The following is a 16516-nucleotide window of genomic DNA, read 5'->3' as shown; positions in this document are numbered from 1 at the left end:
TAACTGCTGGGCCTGCACCAGCAGCTGTGGCACCCCTGGAACCCGGAGGCCTGAGGGAGTTCTGGGGATGCCTGGACACTTGGAGGGAGTCACCTTCCTTCAGATAGTGTCGCCTGAGAGCCTGGAACTTCCTGAGCCTGGTGCTAAGTACTTATCGGAGTCCAGAGGTGTGCAAGCTAGTCCTGCCACCTGCCTGCGTGTATGTGTGTGTGTGCATACACGCGTGTGCTTTGAACAAACGCTGACTGAATGTCAGTGCCTTCCTGGTGGCATAAAAGAACTAGCCTGGGAGCCTGAGGCCTGGGTTGCAGGGCTGGCTCAGCCACTGGCTTACTGGGTGACTATAGGACCTTCATTTCCTGTCTTGAGCTCCTTTTCCTCATCTGTAAAATGGGTTGAACTTATTCTTCAGGTCTTTTCCAGTCACGGTGGCCTATAGATACCATTTGTTATTTTCTTTTTGGTCCCTACTCAGTTTCTTTTCTTTCTTTCTTTCTTTCTTTTTTTTTTTTTTTGGAGATGGAGTCTCGCGCTGTCTCTCAGGATGGAGTGCAGTGGCACCATCTCGGCTCTGCCTCCCAGGTTCAAGCAATTATCTTGCCTCAGCCTCCCGAGTAGCTGGGATTACAGGCACACACCACTATGTGCAGCTAATTTTTGTATTTTTAGTAGAGATGGGGTTTTGCCATGTTGGCCAGGCTGGTCTTGAACTCCTGACCACCCACCTTGGCCTCCCAACGTGCTGGGATTACAGGTGTGAGCCACCGCACCTGGCCTCCCACTCACTTTCCAAAGGCCTATTCTCAGCCCAGAATCTGCTTTCTGTGAGGATCTGTCCAGTTCAACCTTGCACAAACATAGCAAGAGCAGAATCCACAGGTGTGAGATCCCCTACCCAAGACGTTCATAGAGAACACACACAGCCCATGTAAAGTATTTATTGTTGATTCTGTACACCAAATGTATTACAAGCAGCATCCAGCAGAAGACAGACCCCCAACCCTGCCCACCAGGGCTCACACTCTACAAAACCCTGAGGGCCTAGAAATCTCTAAATGCATCGCCAAGCACTGGGGTTGATTTGCAGTAATTCTCTAAGCAAGGCAAACATGATCTACTTTTGAAGGCAGCATGAAGGCAGAGGGTTGGCGAGAACAATCTCTCCTTAAGAGAAGCAGAAACCTGGGGCAGAAGGAGTTTTACCCGGAAGTGGCTTGCCAGCCCACCCTCTCGGAACCACAGCAGTGGCTTCCTTCCCAAGGCCACCACTGCCTTCCCAACAACCCGGAAACAGCTCTGACTGTGGGATCTGGGACAGAATCTTTTGAGTGGTTTACAGCTAAAAGCTAGGATACATCTAACATCTGTCGACCAACTCTGGTTCCCGAGTTATCTCTAGCTGTCTGTTCTCTGTAAACTTCTTGAGTTTGGAAATTCTTTCCCAACAGCTTTACGTTGGCATCTGAAAGGTTGTGGAAATTGTATCCATGAAAAGTTCTAAGAGCTCTCCTATCTCTAAATTCTAAGGAGGAAGAATAATATACGTACAGCCCAATTCCCATGAGAGGGACCAGCTATTCTATTCTTTAAGGGGTGGATGAGTTTATTTTTTCCTGTAGTTACAAAGCTTTTGATCTATATGGTGCCAAGTGAGGTTCCGATGACCAAGACTTTGGAGAGCAACAGGGGAACGGCTTCCATTTTCTTTGGTTTAATGACGAGCCAAGACAAGCCATGAGCTCTTGTACAAAGTTCGAAGAGATAAATAAAACTCCCAGCCTATTGAATACCATGCAGAAGAGCAAGTGCCTCTGTACCCCATCACAAGCTGGTAGAGGTGGCACTCCTACCGCAGGGGTGCTGAGGGCTAGAGAGAGAATCCACACCCAGTGCTTTGAAGGGTACCTGTGCACAGTAAGCCCTCTTAAAAAATAGTGGTTCTCATTGGCTTTTGTCGTCTTTTCTCCAACACTGACTCCCAGCTCCCAATCCAGATGGGCATGGGACTGTCAAGGAGCTGTAAACAGAGGGGAAAAGTGCACTGAACTCTGTACCCTACTCCAGCTTTCTGGGGGACCAGCCGGCTCATTCCAACCCTGAGAATTGAGCAAATGCATCATCCTGTTGGAAAGGAGACTCCACTCAGCTTTTCTTGTAGTTCCCTAGCCAGGCAACATGGTGCAGAGAGGTTGAAGGGCCCACTGAAGAAAAGGAGGCCCAATGGCTCCATCCAACTACTCTGATGGGAGAAAGAAAGAGGCAAGAGGTTCACATAAAGGGGCCCTTACCTCTCACCTATGGTACTCCTGGGTGGTGTCCTCTGAGGACAGAGGCCCTCAGGTCAGCCTCTGGGCTGGAGAGGAAGGTGTTCCAATGTCATGGCTACTGCCAGGAATACCAGGGGTTCTGGGTTAAGATTGGCAGGGCCCACTGGATGAGGAGGCCTCCCACGTCTCTCCAGTCCTGGCCCACGTGCCTATGCACAGAGACATCTGGAGGCCACTCACAGGAGCACCCAACAGGTCTGGAGACGAGGAATGTGGGCAAACCCATGCTTCCTATCTGGAGGGGTATGGGCCGGGCTGTCTCTGTTGGCACAGCAGGCCACCATCAGCGGGTGACGCTCATGTGCCATGCTCTGGGCTCACTTCCTGTTGGCCCTGGCAAGGCTTGGTGCATGTCCTCCGGGTACTACCAATAGTTTGGAAATGCCCTGGGGACCCAGATTTGCCATGGGGAGATGACATCTCTTGTCTCTAACCGGCCTCATCTCTCCTAGTTCCTTGGGACAGAGGGTGAAAAGCTACAAAGTGCACTATAGTTTGCAAACATCCCTCTGGACCCTTTTTGTGCAGGAAGTGGAAGGGAAACGTGGCCAGCGCTGTGCTCCGATCCTGGGGGATGTCACAGTGTCTTGCGGAGCGGGGAACTAGTCAGAGCCCGTCAGGATTGGTGGTGGATTTCCAAGTCCCCGCGGAGTCAGCCGAAGTTCTTTCCTGGGCAGACATGGAGACCCGAAATTCTCCATTTCACTGTAAACTGGGCCAGTTGTCCGGAGAAAGCCACATGTTGCCATGAGCCTAACTTCTTGAGCACCATGTGAATATGTTTGTAGCAGGAAGGCCAGAGAAAGCAGGCATTCGTGTGACTGTGACTCGAGGAGGAGAGTAACACTGGAGCAAACAACTCAACTCCTAACCAGACCACATGCAAGAGGAGCTCCAGGGAGCCCCCAGACCCAGTGTGACCTGCCGTTGTACCCCTGTGTTGCCTGCTGTAAGTGAGATGCTGAAGTTTAGCGGCCAGCTGACTGTGATGCTGACGGAGAATTTTACCATATTAGAAAGACACTGGATTCCGTTACACTTGGTTTTCAATTAAAGGATCTCATCTCTGAGCTATTTCACTTCCCCTAAGTGAAGAATGAAAATTAAAAACAGATACAGGCATGTCATGCCCATAAAAGGCTCCAGGCGGAGGGGCCTCCGATGAGCCACAGACAGCTTGCTGGCAGGGAAGGGGGTGTGGCTGCACGGACCTCTGCAGATAGGAATGCTTCTGACCTGGCCAGCCAGGGTGCCCCAGGTTTCAGGGTCTCCAGATTTAATCAGATCTCCTGTGCAGGCCGGAGTCTCCCACCCTGTCCACACCCACATATTCTCCTCCACCCCTGGCCACTGGGCTTTTGCACAGGCTGGCTGTGGGGACACCATCCTGGCTCACGGGGAGCAGGTCCTAGGTAAGTCCATCTCCAGAAGCCCCGGTCTCCTCTGGGAAAAGCCCAGGATGGGGGATATTGGTGATGCTCTGTGTCTGGGTCTGAATGCTGATTACACAGGTATGTTCAGTTTGTGAAAATCCACCAAGCTGTACCCACTTTTCTGCACATACGCTTCAATTAAAAATTTTAAAACAAAACTCTAGGGGTGAACACAAGGACCCCCAGGCACCAGATTTCTTTCTCTATCCTGTACCAATAAGCTGATTTTAATGTTTTTAGAATTCCAAAATCCTACATGATTTCATTCCTTAAAGGGCTAAAGTTTTCAAAGCAAAGTTTGCAGTTTGGAAAGATCCTTCTCTAAAAGGCTGAGCTTGCTGTGCTGGGGTCTTGCTTCCTTTTCCAGATAAAAATCACAAGTGAGATGCTGATGACGGCTCTGTCTCCAGGAACTGAGCGGCATGATTTTCCTTCTCTCTTTCACAGCATCTCCAAAATCAGGCTGCTTGACGGCTCCTAAGAAACCAGTTAAATGGTTTGAAGTCTTCTTTGAGGAGAGAACTCACCCTGCCTTCAGGAGCAGAAAATCAAGGGGAGAACTTTCATTTGAGGGGACATGCTGGGTCAAGCCATAGCACAAACAAGAGGAACAAAAGAAGGGAAATCAACTTACATAATACTTAGGCGAGAGGGGCTATCTCGGCGGAGAACTATTCCCACGAAGTGAGCAGGCTGTGGACTAACTGAGTCTACAGAGGCCAGGAAGGGGCCTGGGCTCAGGGAAGGCTGTTCTTGGAGGACAGGTGGGGAGGATTTGGAGGAGGAGCCCTCTTGAAGGAAGCCCAGGGGGTATGAATCAGAAATCCCCAGGGCTTTTGCCATGGCCAGTTGAATCTATCTTCCTGATTGTACGAAGGTCCGGCACGACCTGCTTCTCTACGGGAGAATCAGGCAGGTCAGGAAGAGGTAGGCGCACCTTTCTCTAGGGCCAGAAAGAATAATCACGGGAAAGCTCCATGGACCCAGGGGTGGAGGCAGAAAGATGAAGTTCTCAGGTCCTCCAGTCCCATCATTCCCCAGCCCTGTTCCAGCCTGCCTCTTTAACACTCGTTGGGTGCCTTCATCTGCATCAGGACGGCTTGGCTTCTCTTCTTGCAGCAGCAACAGCCGATGCAGGCAGCCAGGGAGCAGGCCAGGGCAACAATGCCAATGACAATGGCGGCAATGGCCAGCCCGCTCTGGGCCTGGGTCATGCCCCAAACGCTGCGGTCATCAGTGACCTGAATGGTAGTCAGATCGGTGTAGTCTTCCACAGGGCTGGTTAGCTCAGTGGTAGAAGAGATGGATGTGGTGTCAGGATAACTTGATGTGTCTGGGTACCATGACGTTTCCGGATAACTAGGCACCTCGGGGACATGGACACTCGGAACAGCAACGTTGACATTGATAATAATGAGGGACTGGCCTCGGACATTGGCTGGGCTGAAACACACAGGCACAGTGTCCGTCCCTAACCTAGGCTGGTTGAGCAGGAGCCAGTTGCGGAGTGGAAGGATGTCTGAGTCACACCTCCAGGGATTGTCATACAGCCGCAGCTCACACAGTTTTCCCAGGTGATCGAAGATGCCGAGGGGCAAGTTCTCCAGCTGGTTGTTCTGCAGCTGGATGGTCATGAGGCCATTGACGTTGGCAAAGATATTCCCTGGGAGCTGTCTGAGGCGGTTGTTCTGCAGGGAGATATTCTGCAGGTTGGCCAACATGCGGAAGACGTTCCCGTCCAGGTCCTGCAATGCGTTGGTGTGGAGGGACAGCTCCCGAAGCTCTGTGAGCCCGTTGAAGGCACCCGGGGAGATGAAGCTGATCTGGTTGCGGCTAAGAATCAGGACCTGCAACTGGCGGAGGTTGCTGAAGACATTGTCGGGTAGAGAAGTGATATGGTTGTCATAGAGCCAAAGCTCCCGCAGGTTGGGCATGGGCCCGAAGATCCCCGGAGAGAGCTCCTTCAGGGAATTCCCAAAGAGGGTAAGACGGTTGAGCTGGGGCAGCTGCATGAAGATGCTGGGCGGCAGCTGGGAGATGTGGTTGTTGGACAGGTAGAGTCTCTGGAGGTTGTGGTTGTTGCGGAAGAGACCAGGGGAGAGCAGCCCGATCTGGTTCTGCTGCAGAGCCAGTTCCTGCAGGTTGACAAGCCCATCAAAAGTGCCCATGGGGATATCCGTGAGCCTGTTCTCATAGAGCCGGAGGACCTGGAGGTTGCCCAGGTGCTGGAAGACCCTAGGTGAGATGTGGGTGAGGCTATTCTTGCCCAGATTGAGCTTCGTGAGTCCCACCAGGTGGTCAAAGGCTCCGTCGGGTATGTATTCCAGGTGGTTGCCATGCAGCTGCAGCTCCTTGAGGTTGCTGCACTGGGAGAAGTGGGCCGGCTGGATCTGCACCAGCTGGTTACTGGACAGAAGGAGGGACTCGAGGCTGTCCAGGCCCTGGAAGAGGCCGATGGGCAGAACCTGCAGCTTGTTGTTGGCGAGGCTGAGATAGCGCAGTGAGCCCAGGTTTCGGAAGGCCCCGGGCATGATGTGTGACAGTTCATTCTTCTCAATCCTCAGGGCGATGAGGGCTGAGATATTGAGGAACGGGGACTCACTGAGTTCAGTGATGTGTGTGTTGAGGATCTGCAGGCTCATGGCGTTCCAGGGCAGAGGGGTGGGTACGGCCACAATGCGTGCCCCGGTGCACTCCACCTGGGAGGCCCTGGAGCAGGTACACTCACTAGGGCAGCCATAGTAGGCCAACCCTGCACCCCAGGCTTGGCAGCCCACCAGCAAAAGGAGATAATGCTTCAGTAGCATAGCCTCTGCAGGGGGAGAGAGCACACGTTAGTCAGGGTCCCCTAACCAACACTGGCAAGTTTTAAGCCAACATCAACTTGCCGTGCCAACGCTGGCTTGGCTTTGAACCCCATCATCACATGCTGAATTCATGCTCCATCTGCTCTGGCCAGCAAGCCTCTGCACCTCTGCCCCTGCCTTTCTGCTTCCATGTCTTTGCCCAGGCAATTCTCCCTACCTGGAGTGCGCCTTGTGCTTATACAAAATTGTCCCATGCTTCCAAGTCCAGCTCCAGGGCAATCACCTTTAGGACACTTCCCAGATTCCATGAGTCAATCAGTTACCCTTCCATGAAGTCATCTTCCCAGCCTCCATCATTGGCCATGCCACGGTGGCCTTGGATGCATTCACTGTCCCTGTCTGTCTCCTTCCCCAGCCAATATTCTTTCCATGGACAAGGAATTCATCTTTCATCCCTACAGGTTCCTTAGGGCAGGAACTGTATCTTACCTACTTACCTACAGGTTCTTAGGGCAGGAACTGTATCTTATTCATCTTTGTATCCCTCACATCATCTGAATGTGCTGGTTAAACACAGCCTTGTCAGGAGGAACACGGAGACAATGGGAACAAATAAATAGGGCTGAACCTGGGGGAAGATGGTGAGGCCACAAGCACGGTGGCCTGCCGGGAGGTGCAGCAGCAGCAGAGTTAGGACCACAGAGCTAGGATCTGCCTGAAAGACTACAGTGGAAGCAGCTCTTCCTCACCCTCGCCTGGGCCTGCCCCGCCCAGCCCATGACCACCAACCATCACTTAGCCATCTGTTAACCCTTTCACCTGTGCTTCATCTAGGTCGAATGCAAACCACCCTCCCAGGAAAAGGAAATGACGTGTCTGCACCACGTCCTGCCTTGCTGGGAGAGGCTGCTGTGGCTTAGCTGACGCCTGAAGCTAGTCTTGTGGGTATAAGTCCCAGTTTCCACAAGAAACACTGCGGTGTCCTTGAGTAAGTTTCAGAAAACCTACTGAGATGTACTTTGAGCTACAGGATGGTAGGTCAGACGTGGTGATGTTCTGAAGTGGAGGTAAGTTCATGGAAATGTTGGTGTTTGAAATCACTGATGACAATGACATATATAACTCTGTGTGTGTGTGCGCACGTGTGTGTGTAAAATGTAGAGATATGGGACATGGGTGCCGGTCCCTATATGAATATTTAAGGATCACCAGTAGTTTCACCTTGAATGAAGCTTGAGGTCTGCCAGCTTCAGCTCCCTCGTGTGTGAAGAGGGACAGTAACTCCTGCCCCACTCTTGGGGCTGTTGTGAGGAGCGAATGGGGAAAGGATGCAGGGCCATCCCGGCCAGTGCTGTGCAAATGCGTGCCGTTGTTCCATGCTTGAACACAGCATGGACCCTATAGACTCCTAAAGTCAGGAGGGCCTCAAAGTGCTTGGTCTTGGCATCCGTAGTCAAGGGACTAAGAATTTCTGTGTATATGTGAGAGTATCTCCAACTTCCACCAAAGGTTCAAAGATCCAAACTCCCGGAAGATTCAGCAGTCACTGCTGGCCACTCATTTCCATCACTTTATGGGGATGCAAGAAGCAAGGAAAGGCCTCTGAGCTTAAAGCCCAGGTCTCCAGACCCCTAGGGAAGTACTTCGAGTGTTAATGCTATGCCTCCCTTTCCATGAGCAAAATTCCTGAGTCAGAGAAAGGAATTTCAAATGACGGCATAGAAGCCATCAACGGTTGGGTAACGAAGGTATTTATCTGGTCTCTGTTTGTGGCTCTGAATTCATGGGGTCTGGAACCTGGCCCACGTCTCAGAGTAACTCAGGCTTCCCAATTTGGCCTCAGCCCCACGCATCCCTTCCCTGCCCTTCCCCAACAAGCTTACTCTGAGATAAAAACCTAAGCCCATTCCCCAACCACACAGACCTTGATTTTTTTTTTTTTTTTTTTTGAGACAGAGTCTGTCCCCCAGGCTGGAGTGCAGTGGCACAATCTCTGCTCACTGCAACCTCCACCTCCCAGGTCCAAGCCATTCTCCTGCCTCAGCCTCCTGAGTAGCTGGGATTACAGGCGCCCACCACCACACCTGGCTAACTTTTGTATTTTTAGTAAAGACGGGGTTTCACCATGTTGGTCAGGCTGGTCTCAATCTCCTGACCTCGTGATCCACCCGCCTCGGTCTCCCAAAGTGCTGGGATTACAGGCGTGAGCCACCGTGCCCAGCCGAGACCTTAATTTGTTTATTTGTTCACAGCCTATGCAAGCCCTGACCTGTCATACTTTTCTGTTAAGAACTTGACTAAGTATATAGAACAATGGAAATAAGAAAGGAAAAAGAATACCTGTCCAATGGCATCTAGATGCAAAGGAATGGGGCCAGATTACGCTAGGGACATATCTAAAAAAATAAATTTATATCAATAAATGTCAGGTCCAGAAGCTGACAACAGAAAATGAGCTGCCTAAAGAGAGTGCACACAAAAAAAAAAAAAAAAAGTAGCTCAATATTCACCCTAGGAGAAGACTTAGGACTTTTTACTAACGACAACAAAGGAAGGAGGCTGCCCACAAAAGCTAGTGTGGTCTGAGACTGGATTAACAGAAGTATCACATGTGGAAAAAAGGAGGTGATGGTCTCACCCTACACTGCCCTGACACGGCCACACCTATAGTGCTGGGCTCAGTTCCACTCTGAACTTCAAAAGGCTAATGACAAACTGACCTCCTGAAGAATTCTAGAGGATGGTGAGGGGGTCTAGAAAGCAAAACGTCTGAGCATCCATTGAAGGAACTGTGTCAGCACCCTAAGACATGGTGAGAAAAAAATTAAATTAAAATTAAAGTGAAGGAGCTGTGGATGAATAAATAACCAGAGGAAGAGATGCTGTGAGGAACCATAGTCACTTTTCTAGCATTCCTGAAGGGCTGCCACGGGATACGGAAAGAACCCGGCTCAGTGTGGCTCCAGAGGTCAAACGGGTGTGGAAGTTATAGAGGAGCAGATTTCAGTTCACCACGGAAGACAGCCTATCCAGAGTCAAAATGGGCAACCTCACAGAGGAGTAAGCTCTCTGTCACCGGAAGCAATCCAGCAGAGGCTAAAGCAGCCACTTGGTAAGCCAGCTGTAGAGAAGATTCTCATGCCTGGTAGGGCACTGGACTGGAAGACAACTGGTGTCCTGTCCATTCCTAAGATCTTAGGATTCTAAGGCTGAGTTCCAGGGCATGAGAAAACAATCTGTCCACCAAGACAGCGGTGCCTGTGCTCTTAGGCGTCTGTGTGGGCAGCGGGTATTTGCCCATCTCTTTGGTGGAAGTGTATGTGAGACATTTACTGCCTGGGCTGACGTACAAAAGGTGGAGCTTGAAATGCTCCTGGAGACAAGCTAGCTGGCGCTTATATTTGATATACACTCATATACCCAACGTGCTTCAAACGGTGTCACAGCCCAAGTGTCAGAGACTAAATTAAGTGCACGTCACCTGGCCAGCCCAGGGCAATCTTGAGTTTCCCATCTATAAATGGCAGTGTAGGACGAGGCACCCTCTGAGGACCCATCTTTATGTGGCTTTCTCTGAGTCTGCACTCCCCAGCTGGGGAGGGGCATCAAGCCAGTCCAGGAAGGGCTTGTGCCAGGGGAAGGTGCCTCTTGACCTGGGAGGACTGCAGAGATAATTCCCTACGGGAACAGGGCCACCACTGTCTAAAATGGACCACACTCAGCACGACAAATATTGCAAGAATTTGCAGATTTTCCTCTTTATAAATCCTCACATCTGCAAAGCCCACCCCAGCACCACATGCAGCAGTTTCCTGTTTTCCAGCACTTTTGACTGCTGCGGCTGGCGCCCAGGGCTCCACAGGACCTCCAAAGAGCTCCCCTCAAGCCCAGCTGCAAAGCCCGCAGGGGAGGGAGGGGCCACAGAACCGGGACGGACAGCTGGGCCCTTGGATTCTCAGCGCATGGTGCCAGCTCACGCAGTGGCCGCAGCCTCCAGGAGCCCAGCACATGGAGGCCTAATAGCCCACGCTGCCTGGTGCCGCTTGGCAGCTATGACAGACGGCGGTTAAAGGGCCACAAAGCTGCCCTAATTATAACTTCTCCAGGCAGCCGAGAGCGTCCTCAATCACTTCAGTGACTCAGTCCAGCCCCTGTCCAGCTCCTGGGAAGGGGGAATAGCCTGGCGTCTATCACTGGCCCATGAAGTCAGCAAGCCGAGCAGACAAACCGAAGGACAGCCTGACAGCTCACCTGGGCGCTCTGATGCAGTCCCTCCCCGTGAGCAGAAGCGCACGAACCAGGGCGCTCCGGCTTCGGGTCTCAGCAGAAGCACCATGACTCATGAGCAAACACATAATTAGCCTCGAAGCCCTGGGCTTTGTTGGTTGGTGGGTTGGGACGTTTTTAGTTTAATATCATCATTCACATTCCCTGAACACGAGGTTCCCTGGAAGGAGACTCCTTCTTATTTTAATGCCACAGAGCATAACTTTTGCAGGCAGCCTGGAACACCAACATTCCACTCTGGTTGACACTAAGTTGAAGTGTGAGCCTAGGGCAATTCGCCAGGCCTCAGTTTCCCCTTCAGTAAAGACTTCCAAGGGCCCTTGGAGCTCTGCTATCTTCTGATGTGAGGCAGGAAGGAAATTTGGCCTGAAGCCCCTCATGCTCCTCACTTCGTTTCCGCAGAGGACCTGCTGGACCTCCAGCAGGGCCGCCCGGCCTGGCTCCGGCTTCATGCTGAGGCCTGAGGAACCCGTGCCCATCTTTTCAGGTCCACCTGCCTCCAGGTTTCCCAGCCAGGGCAATCCCACTCAGTAATCAGCATGTCTGCACGCAGCCAATACCTGTTGCCTGGAACCCAGGGACTGGGAGGGGCCTCTGGGAGCTTCTGGTCCTGCCCCCTCCCAGTGCACCCGGGGAAACTGAGACCCAGAGAGGGGCTGTCTCTCCCTGGCCTCTGCCTTCTCCCCACAGAGGGCTACCCAGTCGTGGCCTTGTCTACAGAGAGATGTCACCCAACCAGCCTAAGGGCTCCCAAGGAAGATGTCAGGCTTGGAGCAGCCAGGGTCTGTCCCCACTGCCCACAGCAGGTGTTGTCCTCAATCACGTGCTCACGGGGGCTCAGGCCGGTCAGTCTGCCTGAGAGGCTTGGCCTGAAGCTCAGGCCTCAGTACCTCCAGACCTCCCCATCTCACCAAACATCCCCTCTCCTGGGGCAGCACATAAAATCGCCTGACTTGTTTAACAGAACTGACCTCATAGCGTTGCTGCTGTGAGGATTAAATGAGTTAATGCATGTGAAGCACTTGGGTGAGTTCTTGGCACAAAGTGAGGACCCAATAAACGTTTGTGGCGATCGTTATTTTTGTTGTTGGGTAAAATCAGAATCTCTGGAGACTCCACCCACAGAGATCCTGATCCCTAGGTCTCAGTGGGGCACAGGATTCTGCATGTTTTACAAACTTCCCAAATGACTCCAATGCAGGAGTCCACAGAACATGCTCAGAAACACCACGTGAGGTCTAGACTAGCCGAGAACCCAGGCTTGGACCTTTCGTCACTGACCGCTGAGAACAAGAGGACCCAGCATGGGAGAGGCCGCAGGTCCTGCCACAGGCCTGGCCCCACCCTCTACCAATATTTCTCTCTGCATCCCCATTAGGAACTGCGGTTTGTGCTGAGTTGAACCTGGCAATAGAAGCTGCTTCCAGAAACGGTACTTACAGCCTGGAGCATCAGAGGTGCAAGAGCTTTCTGAGTGCACCTAGTCAAACTGTCTGCTCACTTTGTAGCTGGGAAAGCTGAGGGGGTCCCCAGGGAGGAGGGGACTTGCCCAAGGTCACACAGTCCATTAGAGACTTCTGACACCCGATCAGGGCCCCTAACTACAGAGCTTGGCGAACCCCTGAGCCTCATCACCGGGATTCGGGACCTTGTCAACCACATGCCTGGCAGGGCCTGGGACTGGGGAGGAGGTGGTTTTGCACCCCCCAGCTTAAATCAACTGAGGCTCATACAATCCACCTTCCGCCTGCCCAGCATGATTCGCCAAGGGCAAGTGCTTCTACCGACTACCAGGCTGTGTGGGTTCAGGGATTCCTTCTTTAAGGCTGCTCTGATGCCAGGGTTTGTTCAATTCCACCTGGGTCTCCTGGAGGACTGTAGGGAAGGGAGAGAAGGGACGGGGGGTCACCAGAAGGGGTTGACCCCTGTAATCTCAACAACAAGGCTGGAGATGGAGTCAGGGCTGCAGATGGATTTGTGATGAGGGGTGTGTGGATTTGAAATTGGGACAGCTGCACCTTGACCTGTGTCTCTGCTCAAATGTAGAGGCAGGACCTGGGGCCGAGGTTACAGGCCCCTGATTTGGGAATTTTCCACCCCAAACAGAAAGCATCCTTGAACTCCGAAGCCAGACTGGCCACACCCTCACCGTCACCTTGATCAAGTGGGAAAGCCCACCTCTCATCTCTCACAGCCCTTCAAAGCCAAAATGTTGCTTATTGTTTTAAAAAAGAAAATCGGTTAAAAAGCGCAATTCCTTTCCAGCCCTTCTGTTGGGGATCCTCCCAGGTTTGGCTTCCTACAGAGGCCAGAGCAGGACTGTCATTAGCCTGGCAAGGGTGGCAGGAGACACTGACAAATCGCCCAGCAGAACAGGGAGAACTGCCCAAGAGGGCTCTTATGAGACTAGCCACGGTCTACAAACAGCCCCCTTCTCAGGTGGGCACCTGGGATCCCAAAGTAGAGAGAAATGGATCCGCCCCGATCCACAAACAGCATCGGAAGCAGATTCTAATTTCTGTGTCCCGAAGCCAAGAGAGGGCATGAAATCTGAAGCAGCAGTGACTCTTTCGTGGTCAGGATTCAGGGCAGCAAATTGCCACGTGTGATCACAGTCTGCTCACTGGCACGACTGAGTTGGGGTGGCTTCTCCCCCATCTCTTCTTATTTCTCCATGGCTGGATCTACTCCTACCCTCGCCTCACCACCCCTCCATTTACTAAGCAAGCTAAGCGAGTGTTCCCTAGCCTGGGGAAGAAGCTTCCACGACCTGACTTTCTGCGGAATCTATCCAGAACTTTCCCCTGGCCCCGACCCCTCTCACATGCCTGCCTCATCACTGCTGAGCCCGCCCAGCTGACTCAAGACCACAGACAAATTGGACTGTCTGGCCCTGAATTTACCCCAGATGTTCAATCTATGCAGAACGAAGGAAGTGCCAGCCATTAGAGAACTTCTAAATTAAGGAGCCAGTGCACCAGCACATTTGAGAGCTGCCCGAGATAAAGTGATGTATCCCAGATAACCTCAAAGGAGAAGCTGGCACGTGGCAGACAGGCACCCAGCACCTGCAGCTGGAGCACACGTGTCGTCCCAGAGAGAGTGCAGCTGCACCAAGGGGATGCACTGGGCCTGGGAGGTGGAATGGCTCTTGCACTTTGGCAGGGGTGGGAGAGTCTTGAAAGTTCTGGTTTTCCACAGTTGGTTTCTTGGCCCCAGGCCCTGCCTCTACATTTGAGCAGAGACACAGGTCAAAGTGCAGCCATCACAATTTCAAATCCACACGCCCCTCATCACAAATCCATCTCCTGCTCTGACTCCTTGCTCAAAGCCACCAGGCTCCACAGAGGCCGACACTTCCAGCAGAAGAGAGGGGAAACTGCCGGCATAGTGTCCCCTAAGCCACACGGTTAGAGCCCGAACAACGCTGAGCCCACGTCTGAATTCCAAACTGGAACTGCAAACCAGGGACCGGCACACCTGCTGAAGTCACACCTGCAGGAATTACGCGTCTATGTAAAGAAGACAGCTCTCTTGCCTGGGAAACCCCCATGAAGGAAAGTCTTGGACAGACCCAAATGCGGGGCAGACCACTGGGGGCCACCAGGGTAAGTGCCAGGAAAGACAGCACAGGCTCAAATAATCTGAGCCTTAAAAAGAAAAGTTCTTCCCCCAGTGGATCTAGATTCCAGAAAGGTCAGTCCAGTGACAAGCGGGTGATAATTTCATCCACTTTCAGCCCACCTTGCTGGTCTCAGACATCTCAGCACCCCAGGATGACATCACGAGCTGCTCAGGGCAAGGGGCCAAGAGACTGCTGAGGCGTCAGCAGAGCGGCTGGTGGTCCTGGTGTCCGGGCAGTGAGGGAGACAGGCTTGTACCCCTCCAAGCGCAGGCTTCTCCTGGCCCTGTCCCGAGAGCATCCCCAGGCCCATGTCAGCCCTGCCCCTTTCTGGGGTCTCCCAGGGGAGCAAGTCCAGCAGAGATGGGAAGCGGCTGGACGGGTCCTCTAAGCAGAGAGGAGGGAGGGGGTGGGTCGCCTACTTACCAGCAGCTCGGCGCCCGCCTGCCGTGGACAAGAGGGAGCCTGAGAGGAGGACGAGGGACGGCTCAAGGCTGCAGCATGAGTGTGGCTTGCCTGAGCTGTCCCGGTATTTAAACTATCCTGGGCATGAGTCACTGCAGAGGGCAGTGTCGGCCCTGGGAGGGGGGACTGTGGGCCACAGTGCAGCGCCTGGATGTCCTGGGCTGGCACTACAGGGGACACACAGCTGGCATCCCTAAATGTAAGGGGTTTGCTTCAACCGTGTTTAAAAGCTCAGGACACGTTTTCCTCTTTCTTTCTTTTCCCCAGTGTTTCACTGCTTTGGCTGCTGTGAGAGAGGAGTTTACAACGACCCTGTAACCCCCTCCCTAAGTGACTGTGGACCCCTGCTGCCCTGCCCCGCCCAAGGAGACATGGACAAGGACCCCGAGAGAGGCATGGGGCAGGATTCAGGGGCGTTTCTTTGCTCCTAGAAGTATTGGCAAGTGCTTCTCCCTGTGGTTCTAGAAAACTCATGTATTCTTCTATTTCTTTTTTATTTTAAACTTTTTATTTGGCTTTAAATTTACAGACAATTAACATGATTCACCTGTTGTTAGCATTTTGGAAGAAGCATTTATTTTAGATTCCAAGGAAAAATATAATTATGACCACTGTGTCCCCTTTAAAAACAGCATTTCCGATTTCCTTGCAATGCTGGGGTCTGTGCCATGACTGCTGCTCTGAGAGGTGCAGGTACACATATCTCTGGCTTGGGGACGGGCAGTCAAGGGGCCTATCTGGGTGTGCGGAGCTTCCCTATGCCCCTCACGTCTGCATTACAGCCCATACCCTGCTGCCTCTGTCTGCCCCTTTCCCCAGTGGGGACAAAACTTTCTATTTGTGGTATCCCCAAAAGGGCCTGGGGAAGAGGATACAGGAGTCATAGTCGGAGGGGTGGGGAGGCTTCCAAACCCCAGCTTCTCCTCCGAGATGGAGCCTCAACAAGGCCTGAACTGCCCCAGGCTGAAGCCAGCCTGCCCTTGCCTGGCTCAGTTTACCCTCTCAGTTAAGTGGGGAGAGTGATATTTACACACAGTGCCTCATGGAGTGCCAAGAGGCTTAATTAATATTTGCGCTGTGCTTTGAGATCTGCGATGAAAGGAAGATATAAAAGTGCGTAGTGTTATTACTGAAATAGTCGCTTGGGTGGCTTGCCATGGTCAAGGCCTACAGCCTGAATCATGCCACATTCCTCCTCACCGTGGCACCGTGATTCAGAGTCAGAAACAAAAAGTATCTGTCCATTAAATAACAGGAGCCCCGGAGGGGCAGGCACTGCTTGGAGTGGCTCCACACAGCTTGCGGCTCCATCCCTTCACCCACCAGCCTTGCTCCCACCTGGAGAACACCTGCCCTCTTACAGCCTTGGTCCCTCCACCTTCCCAAATCAAGTACTTTAACTTTTTTTTGTTTTTGAGACAGAGTCTCACTCTGTCACCCAGGCTGGAGTGCAGTGGCCCGATCTTGGCTCACTGCAGCCTTCGCCTCCTGGGTTCAAGCGATTCTCCTGCCTCAGCCTCCTGAGTAGCTGGGATTACAGGCGTGCACCACCAGTGTGCAGGCCCAGCTAGTTTT

General features: G+C 52.5%; 1 protein-coding gene across 4 annotated transcripts in view; it reads right to left on the bottom strand.

The window, feature by feature from the left end:
* Nucleotides 1-925: 925 nt before the first annotated feature.
* The window catches only part of LRRC15 (leucine rich repeat containing 15), a 45122-nt gene continuing 29531 nt past the window's right edge, over nt 926-16516 (bottom strand). For 2 of the 4 annotated variants that reach the window (XM_030937191.1, XM_030937175.1), the window contains exon 2: nt 926-6572. In XM_030937191.1, coding sequence (XP_030793051.1) covers nt 4822-6567 — 1746 coding nt within the window. In that variant the 5' untranslated portion in view covers nt 6568-6572 and the 3' untranslated portion in view covers nt 926-4821. Of the gene's footprint in view, nt 6573-7064; nt 7262-14902; nt 15050-16516 lie in introns of those variants that run through there. The other 2 variants (XM_030937184.1, XM_030937177.1) reach the window with 2 other exon arrangements.

Source organism: Rhinopithecus roxellana, chromosome 1, assembly GCF_007565055.1.
Source record: "Rhinopithecus roxellana isolate Shanxi Qingling chromosome 1, ASM756505v1, whole genome shotgun sequence".
Taxonomy (NCBI): Eukaryota; Metazoa; Chordata; class Mammalia; order Primates; family Cercopithecidae; genus Rhinopithecus; species Rhinopithecus roxellana.
This window is presented reverse-complemented; position numbering and strand designations above follow the sequence as displayed.